Genomic DNA, 16,771 nt, shown 5'->3' on the forward strand with positions numbered 1-16,771 from the left:
TCCCGCTACCGCCGCGCTGCCAGAGCACAATTTCTGTTCTCATCCTGAAGCAAAGCTCTTAAGCCGAGGTACTATTTCTGGGTTAGCGGAGTCTGTAACCTGAAGCGTATGTAACCTGAAGTGTATGTAACCCGAGGTACCACTGTATCCTAATAACCATGCCCTTCAGTTTAAAGCAAAACTTCTAGCCGACAGGGTGGCTTCTGATGCGGTTAGACTACAACTCCCATGATTTCAGACCATGGATCATGCTGGGACTGATGGGAACTGGAGTCCAACAGCACCTGGAGGGGACCATGTTGGATATATCTGTTCTAGGGGGTCTAACAGCACAGAAAACAATTTCAAAACAGCAACACAAAATTTACAAAAATAATGACTACAAACCAACTGTGCAGGGTATAAAGATAGCAGGAGCCATGTTCAAATCTGAAACAGATGAAAGGTTTTTTCTACGTTAGGCATTCAGTGTGGAACCTGCTATGCTTCATTTACTCATTTATTTTTTTTACAGGGCACCCGCACATCAGCAACTTCAGGTCATCCTGTAACTCTTCTGTCTTTTCTTGGACTGTCGTTTTTTTAAAAGCACAGAAAAGTAGAGTGATCTCCATAGGTGTAGGTGCCTTTACCATTACTCTCCTGTCTCAGACTGCATAGGGCAGCGACTGGTGGGTCGAAGGAATGACCTGTGGCCCTCCAGATGTTTTGAGACTACAACTCCCATGATTCCTAGCTGACAGGACCAGTGGTCAGGGATGATGGGAACTGTAGTCCCAAAACATCTGGAGAGCTGAGTTTGCCTATACCTGCTCTAGATATTGTTGGACTCCAGCTCCCATCAGCACCGGTCAGCATGACCCCTGGTCAGGGATGATGGGAGTTGGTAGTCCGGCAACTTCTGGAGAGCTACAGCTTCCCTACTGCGTACGGCTTTAACCAGAACTTCAAATTGTACTTGGATCTTACAGCTGTTTTAGTATTACAAAAAAAAAAAATAATCCAGCATTTCTGACAAATCATTGTGGCAGCTGCCTGTGTGTGTGTGTGTGTGTGTGTGTGCGCGCGTGCGTGCGCGCACGCAAAGGGCAAGCAGGAAGCATCCCTGGGGTCAAGGAGAGATTGCAGTTGGCCCTCGAACCTTCAGTTTTCTCCCTGTTTTGATCTTCTGGTGCTAGGAACTTCCCCACAAACAGGAGATCACACAGAGGTGGGTTTCAGAGTCAGAACGGACCTAGATTCAGGTGGGAGGAGGAAGGCTTTAGGAGGAATTGGCTCTGGCGAGGGGCTCTGTTCTTGTCTCCAGGACACATACAAGTTCACGGGTTTGAATTTCTCGCCCACCCCTCCCTTTGCTGACACCTGGCACCTCCCCTGCCCCTCAAAACACACCATTTGGCACCTGTTTTCCCTCCCCTCCTTCAAACTTGAGCCAGAATGGCTGGAAAACACCGGTCTTTGGGGACATTGGGGTATTTCCACAAGCACTTGCATGTTAATTGGAGACAAGGTGAGATACTGGCAGATTTCCCCATCCTGCCCAGTGGCAGATGGGCAGGATCATATTTGCCAAACCACAAGCGAATGGCATCCTTTTGCCACCCTAGGGCTAAGAACAGACTCTGTGTGAGTGTGTGGCTACGTGCGTCTTGCCATTAGTCAAAGGCACCCCGCCAAATATAACCCAAAAGCTGTCAAATTAATAGCCAGAGTTTTGTTTGCTTGTGTGGCAGGTGATTCCACGAAAACATCAAACTTAGAGAGCCATTTTTCATCTTCACATATAGTTAACAGGTTATATATGGAATCATAGAATTGTAGCGTTTTGAGGGATCCCAAAAATCACAACTAAATGATCTCTGGCAGAATGGGCATCTAACCTTTGTTTAAAGACCTTCAGTGAAAGAGAGTCCACCATCTTTAGAAGTAGTCTGTTCCAATGTCGAATAGCTTGTTAAATTTAATATAATTTTAAAGATAATTTCCCAAAGTTTTGTGATCTGTTTTTCAAAATGGCATTTTACATGTGAGTAAAACAACCAGAAGCATCACATGCAAGATAACTCAGAACATCTCTATTCCACCCCCCCCTAAAATTCAGATAAAGACATCTCCAAGAAAACAGACAATAGGTTAATGACCCTTTATTGTATTGATAGTTCTGCTTTCTCATTTGCTGAACTGACAATTTTATGCTAGGAGCAAGATCAGTTGTGCATGTTACATTGGTCACAAAACACATAATCCACCCAAATAAATGATAAGAAAAATCCTATGTAGTTTAACTTTATTCTCTTCTTTGAGTTTCTTAGCATTAAGAAAATGTGGTTGGACGCTACCCAAAATGTGTGTAACACGCAACATTTATTGTGACCAACGTAACTCCATAATGTGCAGCTTAGATAGGACAAATGTGTTGTCATGTAAATCACTTGAACCTCTTTTTAGGATTGTAATAATAATAACAACAACAACAATTTGTAACTGGCTGACTGACCGAACCCAAAGGGTGCTCATCAATGGTTCCTCTTCATCCTGGAGAAGAGTGACTAGTGGGGTGCCACAGGGTTCTGTCTTGGGCCCGGTCTTATTCAACATCTTTATCAACGACTTGGATGATGGACTCAAGGGCATCCTGATCAAATTTGCAGATGACACCAAACTGTGAGGGGTGGCTAACACCCCAGAGGACAGGATCACACTTCAAAACGACCTTGACAGATTAGAGAAGTGGGCCAAAACAAACAAGATGAATTTTAATAGGGAGAAATGTAAAGTATTGCACTTGGGCAAAAAAAATAAGAGGCACAAATACAAGATGGGTGACACCTGGCTTGAGAGCAGTACATGTGAAAAGGATCTCGGAGTCTTGGTTGACCACAAACTTGACATGAGCCAATAGTGTGACGCGGCAGCTAAAAAAGCCAATGCAATTCTGGGCTGCATCAATAGGAGTATAGCATCTAGATCAAGGGAAGTAATAGTGCCACTAATTTCTGCTCTGGTCAGACCTCACCTAGAGTACTGTGTCCAGTTCTGGGCACCACAGTTCAAGAAGGACACTGACAAATTGGAACGTGTCCAGAGGAGGGCAACCAAAATGGTCAAAGGCCTGGAAACGATGCCTTATGAGGAACGGCTAAGGGAGCTGGGCATGTTTAGCCTGGAGAAGAGGAGGTTAAGGGGTAATATGATAGCCATGTTCAAATATACAGTATAAAAGGATGTCACATAGAGGAGGGAGAAAGGTTGTTTTCTGCTGCTTCAGAGAAGCGGACACGGAGCAATGGTTCCAAACTACAAGAAAGAAGATTCCACCTAAACATTAGGAAGAACTTCCTGACAGTAAGAGCTGTTCGACAGTGGAATTTGCTGTCAAGGAGTGTGGTGGAGTCTCCTTCTTTGGAGGTCTTTAAGCAGAGGCTTGACAGCCGTATGTCAGGAGTGCTCTGATGGTGTTTCCTGCTTGGCAGGGGGTTGGACTCGATGGCCCTTGTGGTCTCTTCCAACTCTATGATTCTATGATTCTAACAACAATAATAATAATTTTGTATTTATACCCTGTCCTTCCCGGTTCAAAAACCAGGCTCAGGGAGGCTAACAACAAATTTAAAACACTTAATTGTAAAAGCAACATAAAATACAGTATAAAAACATGAATAATAAGCAGAGGATGGGTGGCCATGTGTCATGGATGCTTTAACTGAGATGCCTTCGTTGCCGGGGGTTGGACTAGATAGCCCTTGGGGTCCCTTCCAACTCTACGATTCTGATTCTTCCTGAGAGTTTCATAATTATTATGCCTATTATACCATCAATGTAGGGGATATTAGAAAGTTTCACAAAAGAGACGGGTCCCTTCTCCCCAGAAGTTCACAATCTGAAAGCCAAGTCAGACTAAGCTATTTGCTATTGCTTTTAACAGAAACATAATATATGTCTTAATATATTTGGCCGGTACCTTCCTTCGGCTAATTATCAGTAGACTTCTACTTTGGTATGCTTTAGAAAAGTGTAGAATTTGTATTTCTCCACTAGGCCCAGAGCCGGATTTAAGTTTGATGAGGCCCTAAGCTACTGAAGGTAATGGGGCCCTTTATATGTCCAGCTGTCCTTTGTCAACAACAAATTGTCGCTGTTTTTTGTGTTGAATACATACTATATGGTAATTTATGGACCTAATAGGTATCTGAAGCCATTTGCTCATGCAGAATGTAGGCACCCTATATACAGAAATGAGCAAACCAGTGATATTTTAGGGAGCAGGCTAGCAGGTGGGGCCCATGACTTACATTATAGGAACCTACACAACACAAAACACTGTTGCTGTGTGTAGGTTTTATTTTGTTTTTTATATTATATTTTGGAAATGTACATCCAGTGGTTTTTTTTCCTTTAAATTTGTTGGGGGCCCCCAAGAGAATGGGGCCCTAAGCTACAGCTTATACGTAAATTTGGCACTGACTAGGCCCCACTTTTTCTTGAAGCATGAGCAGTAGAAACTCCTTCCAGCGTCCTCTCAGATGCGTAAGAAACATGCCCATCCAGGCTGCCTCTCCTTAGCTAGGCTGAGTAGGTGGGTTTACATAGAACAGGCAAGAGGAAGCTTTCTGACTCTTAAGGACCACTTCCTGATCAGGATCTCCATCACAGACCAAATGTGACAGGTGGCCAATATCCCTTTCGCTCTCATCGCAGGGAAATCAGACTTGTAAAGGAAGAGGGGGAGAAGGCTCCCCATCCCTTTTAAAGCCAGTCCCGCTGTAATTCTAAAGTGGGGGTGGGGAGAGACTCCCAAAGACTTTGGTGAGCATTTGAATTCTATTTTTTTAAGTGATAGGTATATCTTTATTGTTTTAAAATAGATACATTTATGCCAGGAAAGCAAACAAACCTATAAACAGACATACAATCAAATAAACTATAAATTGACAAACAGACAATAGCAATATATGAAACAAAACAATTCTTATAACTAACATCATTTGTCCTCCCAATGATATGAACAATTGTAAAACTTATAAAACAAGAAATTAAAATGACTTCCAATTAGTCTCGCTGTACTTCATCTGTTGATTACCTTATACCGCACAGTTACATATTTTTTATATAGTTTCTGTTAACTTCCCTACAAACTTTGTTGTTGTTTAGTCGTTTAGTCATGTCCGACTCTTCGTGACCCCATGGACGAGCATGCCAGGCACTCCTGTCTTCCACTGCCTCCCGCAGTTTGGTCAAACTCATGCTGGTAGCTTTGAGAACACTGTCCAACCATCTCGTCCTCTGTCGTCGCCTTCTTCTTGTTCCCTACAAACTTGTATTTATACAATGCAAGGTTCAGTCTAATTCTCCCAAAAAGTTTCCTTTTATACCGTAATTTTTCAAGTATTCTTTAAAAATTCTCCAATCCTTATAGACTATTTATTTTGTTTGGCCTCTTATCCTTCCTGTCGTCTTTGCTGGCTGCAGGTATTGTACCATTAGGATTTGCATGAACAATGTTCTTTTCAATTTCCCTATTTCTTTTGGCAATATACTTAATATAAATATTTCTATTTATTTACATTTTTAAAATGTAAATTTGAATAATTTTTTAAGTTCTTCATATATATTATTCCAAAATATGCATTTGGAAGTCTTTAAAGACCACAGTAAGACTGGGTTTAAGATCCCCACCTCCCTCGTTATGCTGTATCTTGCTGCAATCTTAAAGCAGGGAAACTCACCACATCCTTGAGGAGTCTCCGTCTCTAAGACTGCGGCAAGACGGGGCTTAAAAGGGAAGGAGAGAGGACTATGCGGAGCTAGATAAACTGACAGGGAAGATCAGATACTTAAGAGACCAAAAGTTCATCGAGGACTGGGGGAAATTTGTGGAATATCTGGAACATAGAAGTGAGGGACAGATAACGCTAAAGGGATTTAAAGAAGCACTGTGAAAAATTAAGAAGTATTGTCTAAAGGGAATAGAAAGAAAGATATAAACAATGTCAATATAAATTTGAGAAATGCGTAATTTAAATAATAACTATGGATGATTTACGGAAAAGCTGAAGGAAGTCCTGAAAAGGAATAAGTTGTGAAAAATTTGATGTGAAACTAATATGTTTTTTGTTTTTTTGATGTAAACTAATAAAAATTTATTCAAAAAAAAAAAGGGAAGGAGAGAGACTTCGCTGCTTCCTTTTTAGTGCTGAGTTTGGGTGCACCCCCAGAGCTCCCGAAAGCATTTCTTCTCCCTTCAAATGAGAAGGGGGAATGATTCTGCTTAGCGCCAGTTCCTACAGTGCTTTGACAGTTCCTGGCAAACCAGCTGTCTGTCGGGGGGCTTTGCAGACTCTTTCTCTTGTAGTATTTCATGTTGCTTTATTGCTTTGTGAAGCGCCTCGGGCATTATTTGGAACGGAAGGCGGCATACAATTGGTTTTAAATAGTGCAAAATAAAACCAGCCGCCTGTCAGCATGGTCATGAGTGACAGCTGTTGGAGCCCAGCAGTAGAATGTCCCTGGGTCTCCTCCTCTATTTTATAGGGATGAAACAGAAAGCTGGATTTTCTTAGATGCGTCGTGCTTTGGCTTGTAACGCAGACTTGAACCCTCAAAGACTAAATAATAGAATCATGGAGATGGAAGGAAGGGAACTTCCTACATATGTGGTGGTCCTGTGCGAAGGTTCAGGCTTTCTGAGACATTATCTACAATGAATTTTAAAAGATACAAAAAACAACAACCCAGAGACATTCCTATTAGGGCTAATTGATTAAGAAATGTATAAAAAAGATGTAAATCTATTTATGTATGCCACAACAGCAGTGAGAATCCTCCTGGCTCAAAGGTGGAAGCAGCAAGAACTCCCTACATTGGAAGACTGGAGAATAAAAATGCTAGAATTTGTGGAGTTGGCGAAGCTGAGGGGAGAATTAGGAATTGGCCCGAAGAAAAATATAAAAAGGACTGGAGCAAATTTATTCATTACCTGAAAGAAAATTGTACTCATTTAAAAACGTTTGCAGCATTAACGTGAAATGTTTTGTAATGTGAAATTAAGGTGCTGATTTATAAATAAGAATGTGATCTTTTAAGGTGATTATAGGATAAAGAAGTGATTATGGGAATGTGAAAGATATGTTATAGACTACAGGGATGTCAGAAAGAGAGATAGAAGGAAGTCAAAGCTCACTTTGAGCAAATAATATAAGTTGTGAATATGTATACTGAATTAAATGAAATATGGAAAAATTCAATAAAAATTATGTTTTAAAGAAATCATGGTGATGGAAGGGACCACAAGGCATAGCTGTCAACTTTTCCCTTTTTAAAAGGTAAATTCCCTTACAGTATTCCGAATAGGATTCCTTGCAAGAAAAGGGAAAAGTTGACAGCTATGTCACAAGGGTCATTCAGCCCAACCCCCTGCAATGCAGGAATCTCAACTAAAGCATCTCAACTAAAAAAAACACAAAAAAGAAGACAAATTTTATGTATGGTAAAGCCAAAACCCCTTACTCAGAACAAACCCCATGGGCCTTACATCTGCATAGGAGTGCGCTTTCCCTCTAATAAAGCGACTATCAACTCGCTCGCAAAGACTGCGGCATCATAGAATCGTAGAGTTGGAAGGGTTCCCACGGGTCATCTAGTCCAACCCGCTGCAATCCCGGAATCTTTTGCCCAACAAGGGTTGCATGATGCCTCCTGTTCATTGAGCCTCCCATGTGGAAAGGAAAAAAACCTGTGAGCCTGTTATACACTTGTCACCATCTAGTGGCGATTTTCCTCGGTGCAGTTTTATATCACCGGCTGCGCGCGCTCTCTCAGGCGACCTCCGGCTCCTCCTCTTCTGGCTCCGCCTGCAAGTTCCGCTGGCGCCGCTCCGGGTCAGGCGCGCGATTTCTTGCTTTGCAAAGGGCGCCGCGTTTTGCGCCGCTTCTTCCTCCTCCTCCTCCACGGATGGCTCCGCTCAGGCTGCTGGGGCCAGCGCTGGGCTGGAGGCTCGCTGCTGCAGCAAGGCCCGTTTATCTCAGCAGGTAAGCGGGATCTACACCCCGCGGAGGAAACTGACAGCGCTCTATAGCCCGCCTCCCGTGACTTGGGTTTCGTGCCAGGCAGAAATCCAACTGGTCAAGCCTACCTCTTCACAGCATCTTCGGGCGCGGGGCGGGGAGGAACTAAGGCTGCTGAATTTCCGCCTGGCGTGAAGCTTTTCTGCCAGTAAGAAAAAACGGAGCAAGGAAGCAAGCCCTGCTTCTTAGTGTTTTATGTTAGTGACTGAGCCTTGAAGCGGGGTGTCTTACTTTTTTGCCCTCCAGGTGCCATTGGGACACAGCCGTCACCATCTCTGACCGTTGGCAGTGCAGGCTGGGCTGATGGGACTTGGAGTCGCCACTTGCCCGTCCTGCACGATGTCAGCTTACACCACCCTGGTGCCTTCCAGATATTTTAATTTTTTTATATATTTTAAACTAATTATAATAAATAAAAATGTGCACCCCACCCCCCACACCACTCCATCCAACCTCCCAAAATTTCAACACCTCTTGTGATGGTTTGACCCCTTTCCTTTTTAACAGTACAAATACAGTGGTACCTCAGGTTAAGTACTTAATTCGTTCCAGAGGTCCATTCTTAACCTGAAACTGTTCTTAACCTGAAGCACCACTTTAGCTAATGGGGGCCTTCCGCTGCCGCCGCGCCGCCGGAGCACAATTTCTGTTCTCATCCTGAAGCAAAGTTCTTAACCTGAAGCACTCTTTCTGGGTTAGCGGAGTCTGTAACCTGAAGCGTATGTAACCTGAGGTACCACTGTACTATAAATACCTTCCATATCTCCTCAAAATAATTCCTCCTCTCTATTCCCCATCTTACCTTGATAGCACACATTGATTTATCATGAATAGCTATATTCCACAACGCTTTGAACCATTCTTCCATTTTATATTCATCCTGGCCTCTTCCAGATGTTTTGGACTACAACTCCCATCAGCCCCTGCCAGCACAGCTGATGGGCAGTGCTGTAGGGTGCTGGACATTTGGAAGGCACCAGGTTGCCTGAGCTTGCTTTAGGTTATGTTTAACAACAACAACAATAATGAAGAATTACTCTTTAAGTACATGCAGAGTATATTTTTATTCTGCACAATTAATTTCTGAAACCACTGAGTTCCTGCGGCCAGCTCAAGCAACCCATGATATCCAGAGTGCTATGCTTGGAAGCCAAGAGTAAGAATAGGAATATTTCTGCAAAGCAGCTGCTTTTAACCAAGCTTTTGATATGGGATGACTTCTCTATTGTTATGATCTTGTGTTTTGTAAGCCTTCTTGAGTTCCTTTGGTGGAAAAAGCTGGGGTATATGCTTTTCAAGTAAATAAAAACCCAGAACATTTAGCAGCTGACTTTACTATTAGGAGGAGTGATTTATTATTATTATTGTTATTGTTATTATTAATTTATTTGTACCCCACCCATCTGACTGGTTAGCCCCAGCCACTCTGGGTGGCTTCCAATATAAATAAAAACATAATAAAACATCAAACATTTAAATTTTCCTGATACAGGGCTGCCTTCAGGTGTCTTCTAAAAGTTGTGTCGTTCTTTATTTCCTTGACATCTGACGGAAGGGCGTTCCACATTGAAGGCGCTATTGCCAAGAAGGCCCTCTGCCTGGTTCTCTGTAACCTCACTTCTCGCAGTGAGGGAACTGCTAGAAGACCCTCGGAGCTGGACCTCAGTGTCCAGGCTGAGTGATGGGGGTGGAGATGCACTTAAACAGGGCTGAGGCCGTTTAAGGCTTTAAAAGCCAACGCTTTGAATTGTGCTCGGAAACATATAATTTTATTGACACCTTCCAGCATGTTATGAAAACCAAACTAATCTAAATAAAAATAAAGAGGAAAAGAAGAAACAAAAAAGAAAGAAAACGAGAAAGTGGGATATGAGAGAGAGAGAGCTCTATCAGGGGTAGACTTTAACCCTTATATCACACAGAAGGAGGTTGACCCTCTGAGCTCTTGTCTCCCAGCAGTGATCCTGAGCGCACTGTGATTTAGATACAGTCTCAAGTGTCTTCTTCTCCATACCTCCACCGCCAGGCCACCCCAGCGAGGCCACCGTCTGACACCTTCAGATGACGAGCTCTACCAGAAGACCACAATCCAGCACCTGGAGAAGGAATCCCAAGACATCATGTACATAGAAGGCTACAGTGAACGAGGCTTCAGCATCAGCGGGAACAAGGTGGTGGGGCCTTGCGCAGTCTTGCCACGAGCCATCCTGCAGTGGAACGTGAGTTTGGGGCAGGGTGCGGCCATTTGACTCCTCAAGTCAACATGCACCCCGATGCTTGGAAATGTGGACTGTGGTGCTAGGAAGGAGATTCCCTTATCTGCAGACAGGACTGTCAACCCTGGAAGACATTATTTCCATTGATCTCACAACCATATCCCGAGCCGTGTAGCGTATTTCTTCGCTTATAAAGTAATTACAAAACTTCCTTTTTCTCCTGTCCTTTCCAGGTTGGCACACATAAGGACATCACTGCTGAGAGCCTTGTCCTGTTCCGCCTGCTGGAGCCTCGAATAGGTACAAGTGCTCTAATTTCTCTTACGCCTGGCATGGGGAACCTCTGGCCTGCCAGATGTTGTTGGATTTTATATCCGATCATCCCCAACTTTTAGCTATGCTGGCTGGAGCTGGTGGGGAGTTCTTCTGGTCCAGCAATATCTAGACGGCCGCAGGTCAGCCAACCCACGCTTACTGTGCTCTTGTAGGAATGGGAAGAAAGCAAATCGCTGGGAAGGCGGTTTCATGAGCAACCTGGTTGTAATCATCCAGTTTTACACCTGGATATTGCCCCAAAACGTGTTTCAAGCTTGCCGCCTGCTCTTCCTCTGAAGAGCAGCTTGCCTTGGCTTCCAGGCAATGTACACAGTCCGCCTGACTTGCCTTGAGCAGTAGGCCCCTGGGAAGCCCCAGGGGAGATGGTGGAACTCCTGCAGGGAGAGGAAGTTCCGTTGTGCAGGAAAATGAAGTTTCATTGCACAGCTGGAAGTCCTTGCACTAATGGGACTTCTTTCTTAAATTTCATTTATACTTTTCAGAAACATTCATTTCACTGATTTTACATTCATTTTGACATTTTAAAACCTGACTTCCTTCCCCCTCTTTCTGCAGTTCCTTAAATTTATTTTTATTACCTTCTGCATATCCAAATTAACTTAACTTGCTCATTTATTTATCATACATATTACACACACACACACACACACTTATATGCGTTTCCGTGTGCTGCCCTGGATCGCCAGAAGCGGCTTAGTCATACTGGCCACATGACCCGGAAGCTGTACGCCGGCTCCCTCAGCCAGTAAAGTGAGATGTGCACCGCAACCCCAGAGTTGGCCACGACTGGACCTAATGGTCAGGGGTCCCTTTACCTTTATATAACAATAATCCTGCCAGTGTTTTTATCTGTTTACAGTTTATCTGTAAATATTCAACAAACCATTTCCATTCTTTTATAAAAAGAAGTTTGTTATCTTGATTTCTTATTCTTCCAGTAAGTTTCGCCATTTCTGCATATTCCGTAAGTTTTTGAATCCATTCTTCCTTTGCTGCAATAATGGGACAACTTCACTGGGGGGGGAAAACCCCATTGTGTTTTTATTAAATGATGAAATGAAACTTAAGAGTGGCAAACGGAATTTCCCATCCCCCTCTAAGAAACTGAGCGCATCTTGCTGCTTTGACTTGTATAATTATTATTTTTTAAAGCGTTTTTGTGTTGGCTTTTATTACTGGGGGGGGCAGAAAAACTGTATTAAATTATTTCAGGGAAACATTTTTTTAAAAAGGGGAAATGGAATAGAGACTGCAAATAGGATACCTGGCAGCTGATCAGGGCCAAATGAAGCAGCTGGCATGCCAGTCACAAACTGATCATCTTTGCCTCTCACAGCCCATTCCATTGAAGAATGCTCAGGAGGAAGGTTGAACTGGTGTCCTTTCTAATCGCTTTCTGTGGTTTCATCTGTTGGCTGTCCTAGAAATCCTGGTCTTGGGGACGGGAAGCAAGGTGGAGCGGCTGGATCCTGCTGTCCTGAAGTTAATGCGTCGGTGTGGGATTGCTGTGGAGGTACAAGATACGGTAAGAGGCCCAAAATGGGGACGAGAAGCAAAGGAGACAATCTTCTCCCTCAGTTCTAGTGCTTGCTTCATCTCTCACCTCTGTATTTGAAGCCTCTGCATTTAGAAACTGGAGCTGGACGGAACATGGTAGCAGCATGGTATTGTAGGCTTAGGAATCAAATTTGGGCCTAATGTTCCCAGTCCTGCTGGCAAAGAAATGTTGGCAATATCTGCCAACAACTTAAGGAAGAAGAGTTTGGATTTGATATCCCGCTTTATCACTACCCTAAGGAGTCTCAAAGCGGCTAACCATCTCCTTTCCCTTCCTCCCCCACAACAAACACTCTGTGAGGTGAGTGGGGCTGAGAGACTTCACAGACGTGTGACTGGCCCAAGGTCACCCAGCAGCTGCATGTGGAGGAGCAGGGAATCGAACCCGGTTCCCCAGATTACGAGTCCACTGCTCTTAACCACTACACCACACTGAAATTGTATGGCGATGTACTTTATTTGGGGCAAATCTTATGTCCAGAGCTCCTTGGCTATTTATTCTTTCCAACACCAGGTTTCTAGCTGCTAGGCCTCTGGTATACAGTGGTACCTCGGGTTATGTACTTAATTTGTTCCGGAGGGCTGTACTTAACCTGAAACTGTTCTTAACCTGAAGCACCACTTTAGCTAATGGGGCCTGCTGCTGCTGCTGCGCCGCCGGAGCACGATTTCTGTTCTTATCCTGAAGCAAAGTTCTTAACCTGCACTATTTCTGGCTTAGCGGAGTCTGTAACCTGAAGCATATGCAACCTGAAGTGTATGTAACCCGAGGTACCACTATATTGGTGTATTTTTTACCTCTTAAGCGTATTGATCACTACACTGGTAACATGAGCAGTTTGCTGCAGTGAGATACACTCTCTGTTCATACTGTGTTTTTGCTGAGATGCACTCTTATCGTTAAGATTTGCACTCTGTCTTGATCCATGCCTTCCCCAATCCAAACTTCTTCTAGCTCAGTCAGTAGAGCATGAGACTAATTGCAGGATGGTGGGTTTGAGCCCCACACTGGACAGAAGATTCCTGGCTTGCAGCAGATTGGATGACCCTCACAGTCCCTTCCCAGGTCTACAATTTTAATTTATTTTTTGGTCTCATTGCTTTCACAGCCCAATGCCTGTGCAACGTTCAACTTCTTGACAAGTGAGCGGCGTATGACTGCTGCCGGCCTTATCCCACCTCCCGGTGTAACACAGGGCTGAATCTCTGAGGGTAAGACCCAGGGGAAGGAAGAATCTTCGGCAGGGCGAAGAAAGAGACGCTGTTGTCACGCCTGCCATGTTCTTCGTTGCTGCGTTTGAGGGACCCTCCTGTTTGAAAGCAACACATGCCTTTGTGCCCCAAGGCGTATCTGTCATCATGTATGAATGAGTGACAAGTCTTTTTAAAAGAAATACAAGTACCCCAGCATGGCTAATTCTAGAGACAGCTTACTTAACACCCACTTTTGGGATGAGGTCCTGGGGTCTAGAAATGTAAAAAAGAAAGAACCGCCTTCAGTTTGATCCACGTGCTAAATTAATTAACTTCATGCGGCAACCTGGATTTGAAGATGGAGAGGCAGTCTTTCTTGTGGAAAAAAATCTAGCACTGTGGAGTTTGCACATTAGATCAGCTGATTGGTGGAGATTGTTAGTTTCCCATATTGCGGTCTAGATACTATAGTACCAATGAGTGCTGGATATAGCAATATTTTCAGTTATAGCACTCCTCAGTGTCTGTTTATGGTCTGCCTGCTTTGAGGGCTGCAGACCACCCCCAAATAGTTGAAAGGAATAATTGGATATTCACACAAAAAACCCCTGAAATTATTGAAAAGTAGAAGTTCAGGAACTGAGGAAAGAATGGAAATAGGGAGTTAGAATGTATTGTACAACCTAAGCAATAGAAAATATATTGGAATATAAACAGAATACTTAGATTTGAGATTGATTCAGCAAAAATTGGCGTTTTGGATATACTGGACTCCACAACTACTCTACAAGAAGGTGTTGTCAAACTCGGATGGACATTTGAAGTGTAATGCTGGAAATATCTGCTTAAGGCATATGATGCGGAATTGTCCAATGCAACTGGACTTTCTGAAGTTGTTGTATGTAACAACTTTGCAGTAGCAAAATCCTTTATATTCATGGATGTTCGTGTACTTTTAAATTATGTTCCACTTGTATGGGATTAATGGCAAATTTAACAAAAATTGATTCTGCAAGCCTTTAGAGAGTCACCGACTGATTTATGCTTCAAGGGTAAATATTCACCACCTATTACAGAGTTGTCTAAAGACCTTAAATCCCTTGCTGCATCTGAACATACTTTCTAGAAACATCAGTTTCATTTGATACATGCTACCCAGCCGTCCAAATGGATATCCAATCTCTCTATATAAATCACAGATGATGTAATTGATGCAAACTGACAGGTGTTCCTCCTCCTTTTTGTCTCCCCCCCCCCAATAATCTTGCAATAAAAATCAATTAAGGACAAGCCAATGACAGAGCTTTGGCGATATGGATGGCATCCTTGAGCGAAGTGTGTAATCTTAGCATTTGAGCGTGGACTAGCCCAGAGTGGCGAAGATCCAGAATATACTTGAAACAGAATAACATGGAACTATATGTGTGTGTTTTCCCAGTCTGTATAAAGGGATTAAGGACCCACCTGTTATGTGGCTCTTTTAAGAAGCTGCTTCTACTGTCTTTTATGGGTTGGAAATTTCTGCGCAAAGGGAAGTAGTAGTGGGGATCTTCAAGCCCTGGTGTGTAGGCTTTGAGCCAGCCATCCAGCCTCTCCTCACATTGTGTGCTTCAAGAAGCATTTTGCGTGGAACCAGCAGCGAATTGCATTTCTGTAGCCCACCTTCCAAGATGCCACAGAACTGGCAGGCGTGCTTTTAAAAAACTATTCTCACAACAACCTTATGATGTGGGGCAGATAGATTATTTGAACCTGGGTTTTCTCCAATACCACCCCCCCCCGAACATGTCCATTTTGTGTGTGTGTGTGTGTGTGTGTGTGTGTGTGTGAGAGAGAGAGAGAGAGAGAGAGAGAGAGAGAGATATGAGTGTGGAAGCCAGAGAGAGAGAGAGAGAGAGAGAGAGAGAGAGAGAGAGAGAGAGAGAGAGAGAGAGAGAGAGAGAGAGATATGAGTGTGGAAGCCAGGGAAAGGGAGGGAAATGGTGCATCCATTAGACTCAAAGGAGATCTTGGGGCCATTTCAGACACACACACACACCCTCGAAGTCCAAAAATGTCACAAAGGGAAAAGGAAACACTTATGTGAGTTGTTCTCTGCAGGGCTGGTGTTCTTGATATGTCATGTCTTAGTCCCAGCAGCTCCCTTGCATGTTGCAGTTCTCTCCCCCAGATGAAACATGCAAACCCACTTGGCATGTTGCAGTAGCAGCAGGCAAGAGGAGCAGAAATTCCTTTTCTCAAGGATGCATTCTCTGAATATGAGGACCCTTTGCTTGTTTTGGTTTATTCACTAGAAACTGCAGATCCTCGCTACTAAGTATTACGAACGGAGGGGAAAGAGGTTTAACCTCCTTGAACTGAATATTTGCTTCTCTGGAAGGGACCTTCCTGGAAAGATCTGAGTGCCTGGGCTTCCTTAAAAGGCTTGACATCTAAGCATCATCGCCTCTGAACAGGTGGCCCCTTTTAACAAGCCGCAGATCTTTCCACAAGTTCTGGCAAGAGCAGCCCCGTTCTCCTAAAAGGTCAGACTGCAGGCTCAAAGGCTTGGCAAAAGCACGAGTCCAACTTTACTTGCCCCCTTTACAGTGGGGGTGGTCATTCAGCAGTAAGGTAAAGGGTAAAGGGACCCCTGACCATCAGGTCCAGTCGCAGACTACTCTGGGGTTGCGGCGCTCGTCTCGCTTTATTGGCCGAGGGAGCTGGCGTACAGCTTCCGGGTCATGTGGCCAGCATGACTAAGCAGCTTCCGGCGAACCAGAGCAGTGCATGGAAACGGCATTTACCTTCCCGCTGGAGCGGTACCTGTTTATCTACTTGCACTTGACGTGCTTTTGAATTGCTAGGTTGGTTGGAGCAGGGACTGAACAACAGGAGCTCACCCCGTCGCGGGGATTCGAACTGCCGACCTTCTGATCGGCAAGCCCTAGGCTCTGTGGTTTAGACCACAGCGCCACCCGCATCCATTCAGCAGTTACTGAACTACAGCTCCCATCATCTCTGTTTATTGCCCTGCTGGGCAGGAGTATAAGAACAGTTAGAGAATGGGCAAAGGTTAGCCACACCTGTTTTAAATACCAGCTATGTTTGGGGCAGGAATGGAGACCCTGAAAGCCATAATTCTGAAACTATAGTTTGAGGAATGTATTAAAGGCATTGTCTTCTGACCTGTTCATCTGGGTAGAAGCAGCAAATGGAATGTGACTTTAGCAGAGAAATAATGTGCGGCACAGCACAGGCTGGGGTGGACTTCTAAAAATAAAAAGTTATGTCTGGATGTAGAGTTATGTAGTTATGTAGTGTTATGTAGAGGCCCAGCAGCACAGTTGGAAGGCTATATACTCTAATCCACGACTGACAAAAGAAAAGACACTGAGCCCTGCCAAATAGCTGTAATTGCACAAG

The 16,771-nt window shown here is 43.9% G+C and overlaps 1 protein-coding gene across 1 annotated transcript; it reads left to right on the forward strand.

The window, feature by feature from the left end:
• The first annotated feature begins 7,849 nt into the window (after window positions 1–7,849).
• NDUFAF3 (NADH:ubiquinone oxidoreductase complex assembly factor 3) lies at window positions 7,850–14,829 on the forward strand. Its single transcript, XM_081903405.1, has 5 exons — window positions 7,850–8,027; window positions 10,090–10,282; window positions 10,513–10,579; window positions 12,040–12,140; window positions 13,282–14,829. The coding sequence occupies exons 1-5, from the start codon at window positions 7,951–7,953 to the stop codon at window positions 13,372–13,374; spliced, it is 531 nt and encodes a 176-aa protein (XP_081759531.1). The 5' UTR covers window positions 7,850–7,950; the 3' UTR covers window positions 13,375–14,829.
• The last annotated feature ends 1,942 nt before the right edge of the window (window positions 14,830–16,771 follow it).

The sequence above is a fragment of the Podarcis melisellensis genome (genome assembly GCF_964234715.1).
Source record: "Podarcis melisellensis genome assembly, chromosome: 2".
Classification (NCBI taxonomy): Eukaryota; Metazoa; Chordata; class Lepidosauria; order Squamata; family Lacertidae; genus Podarcis; species Podarcis melisellensis.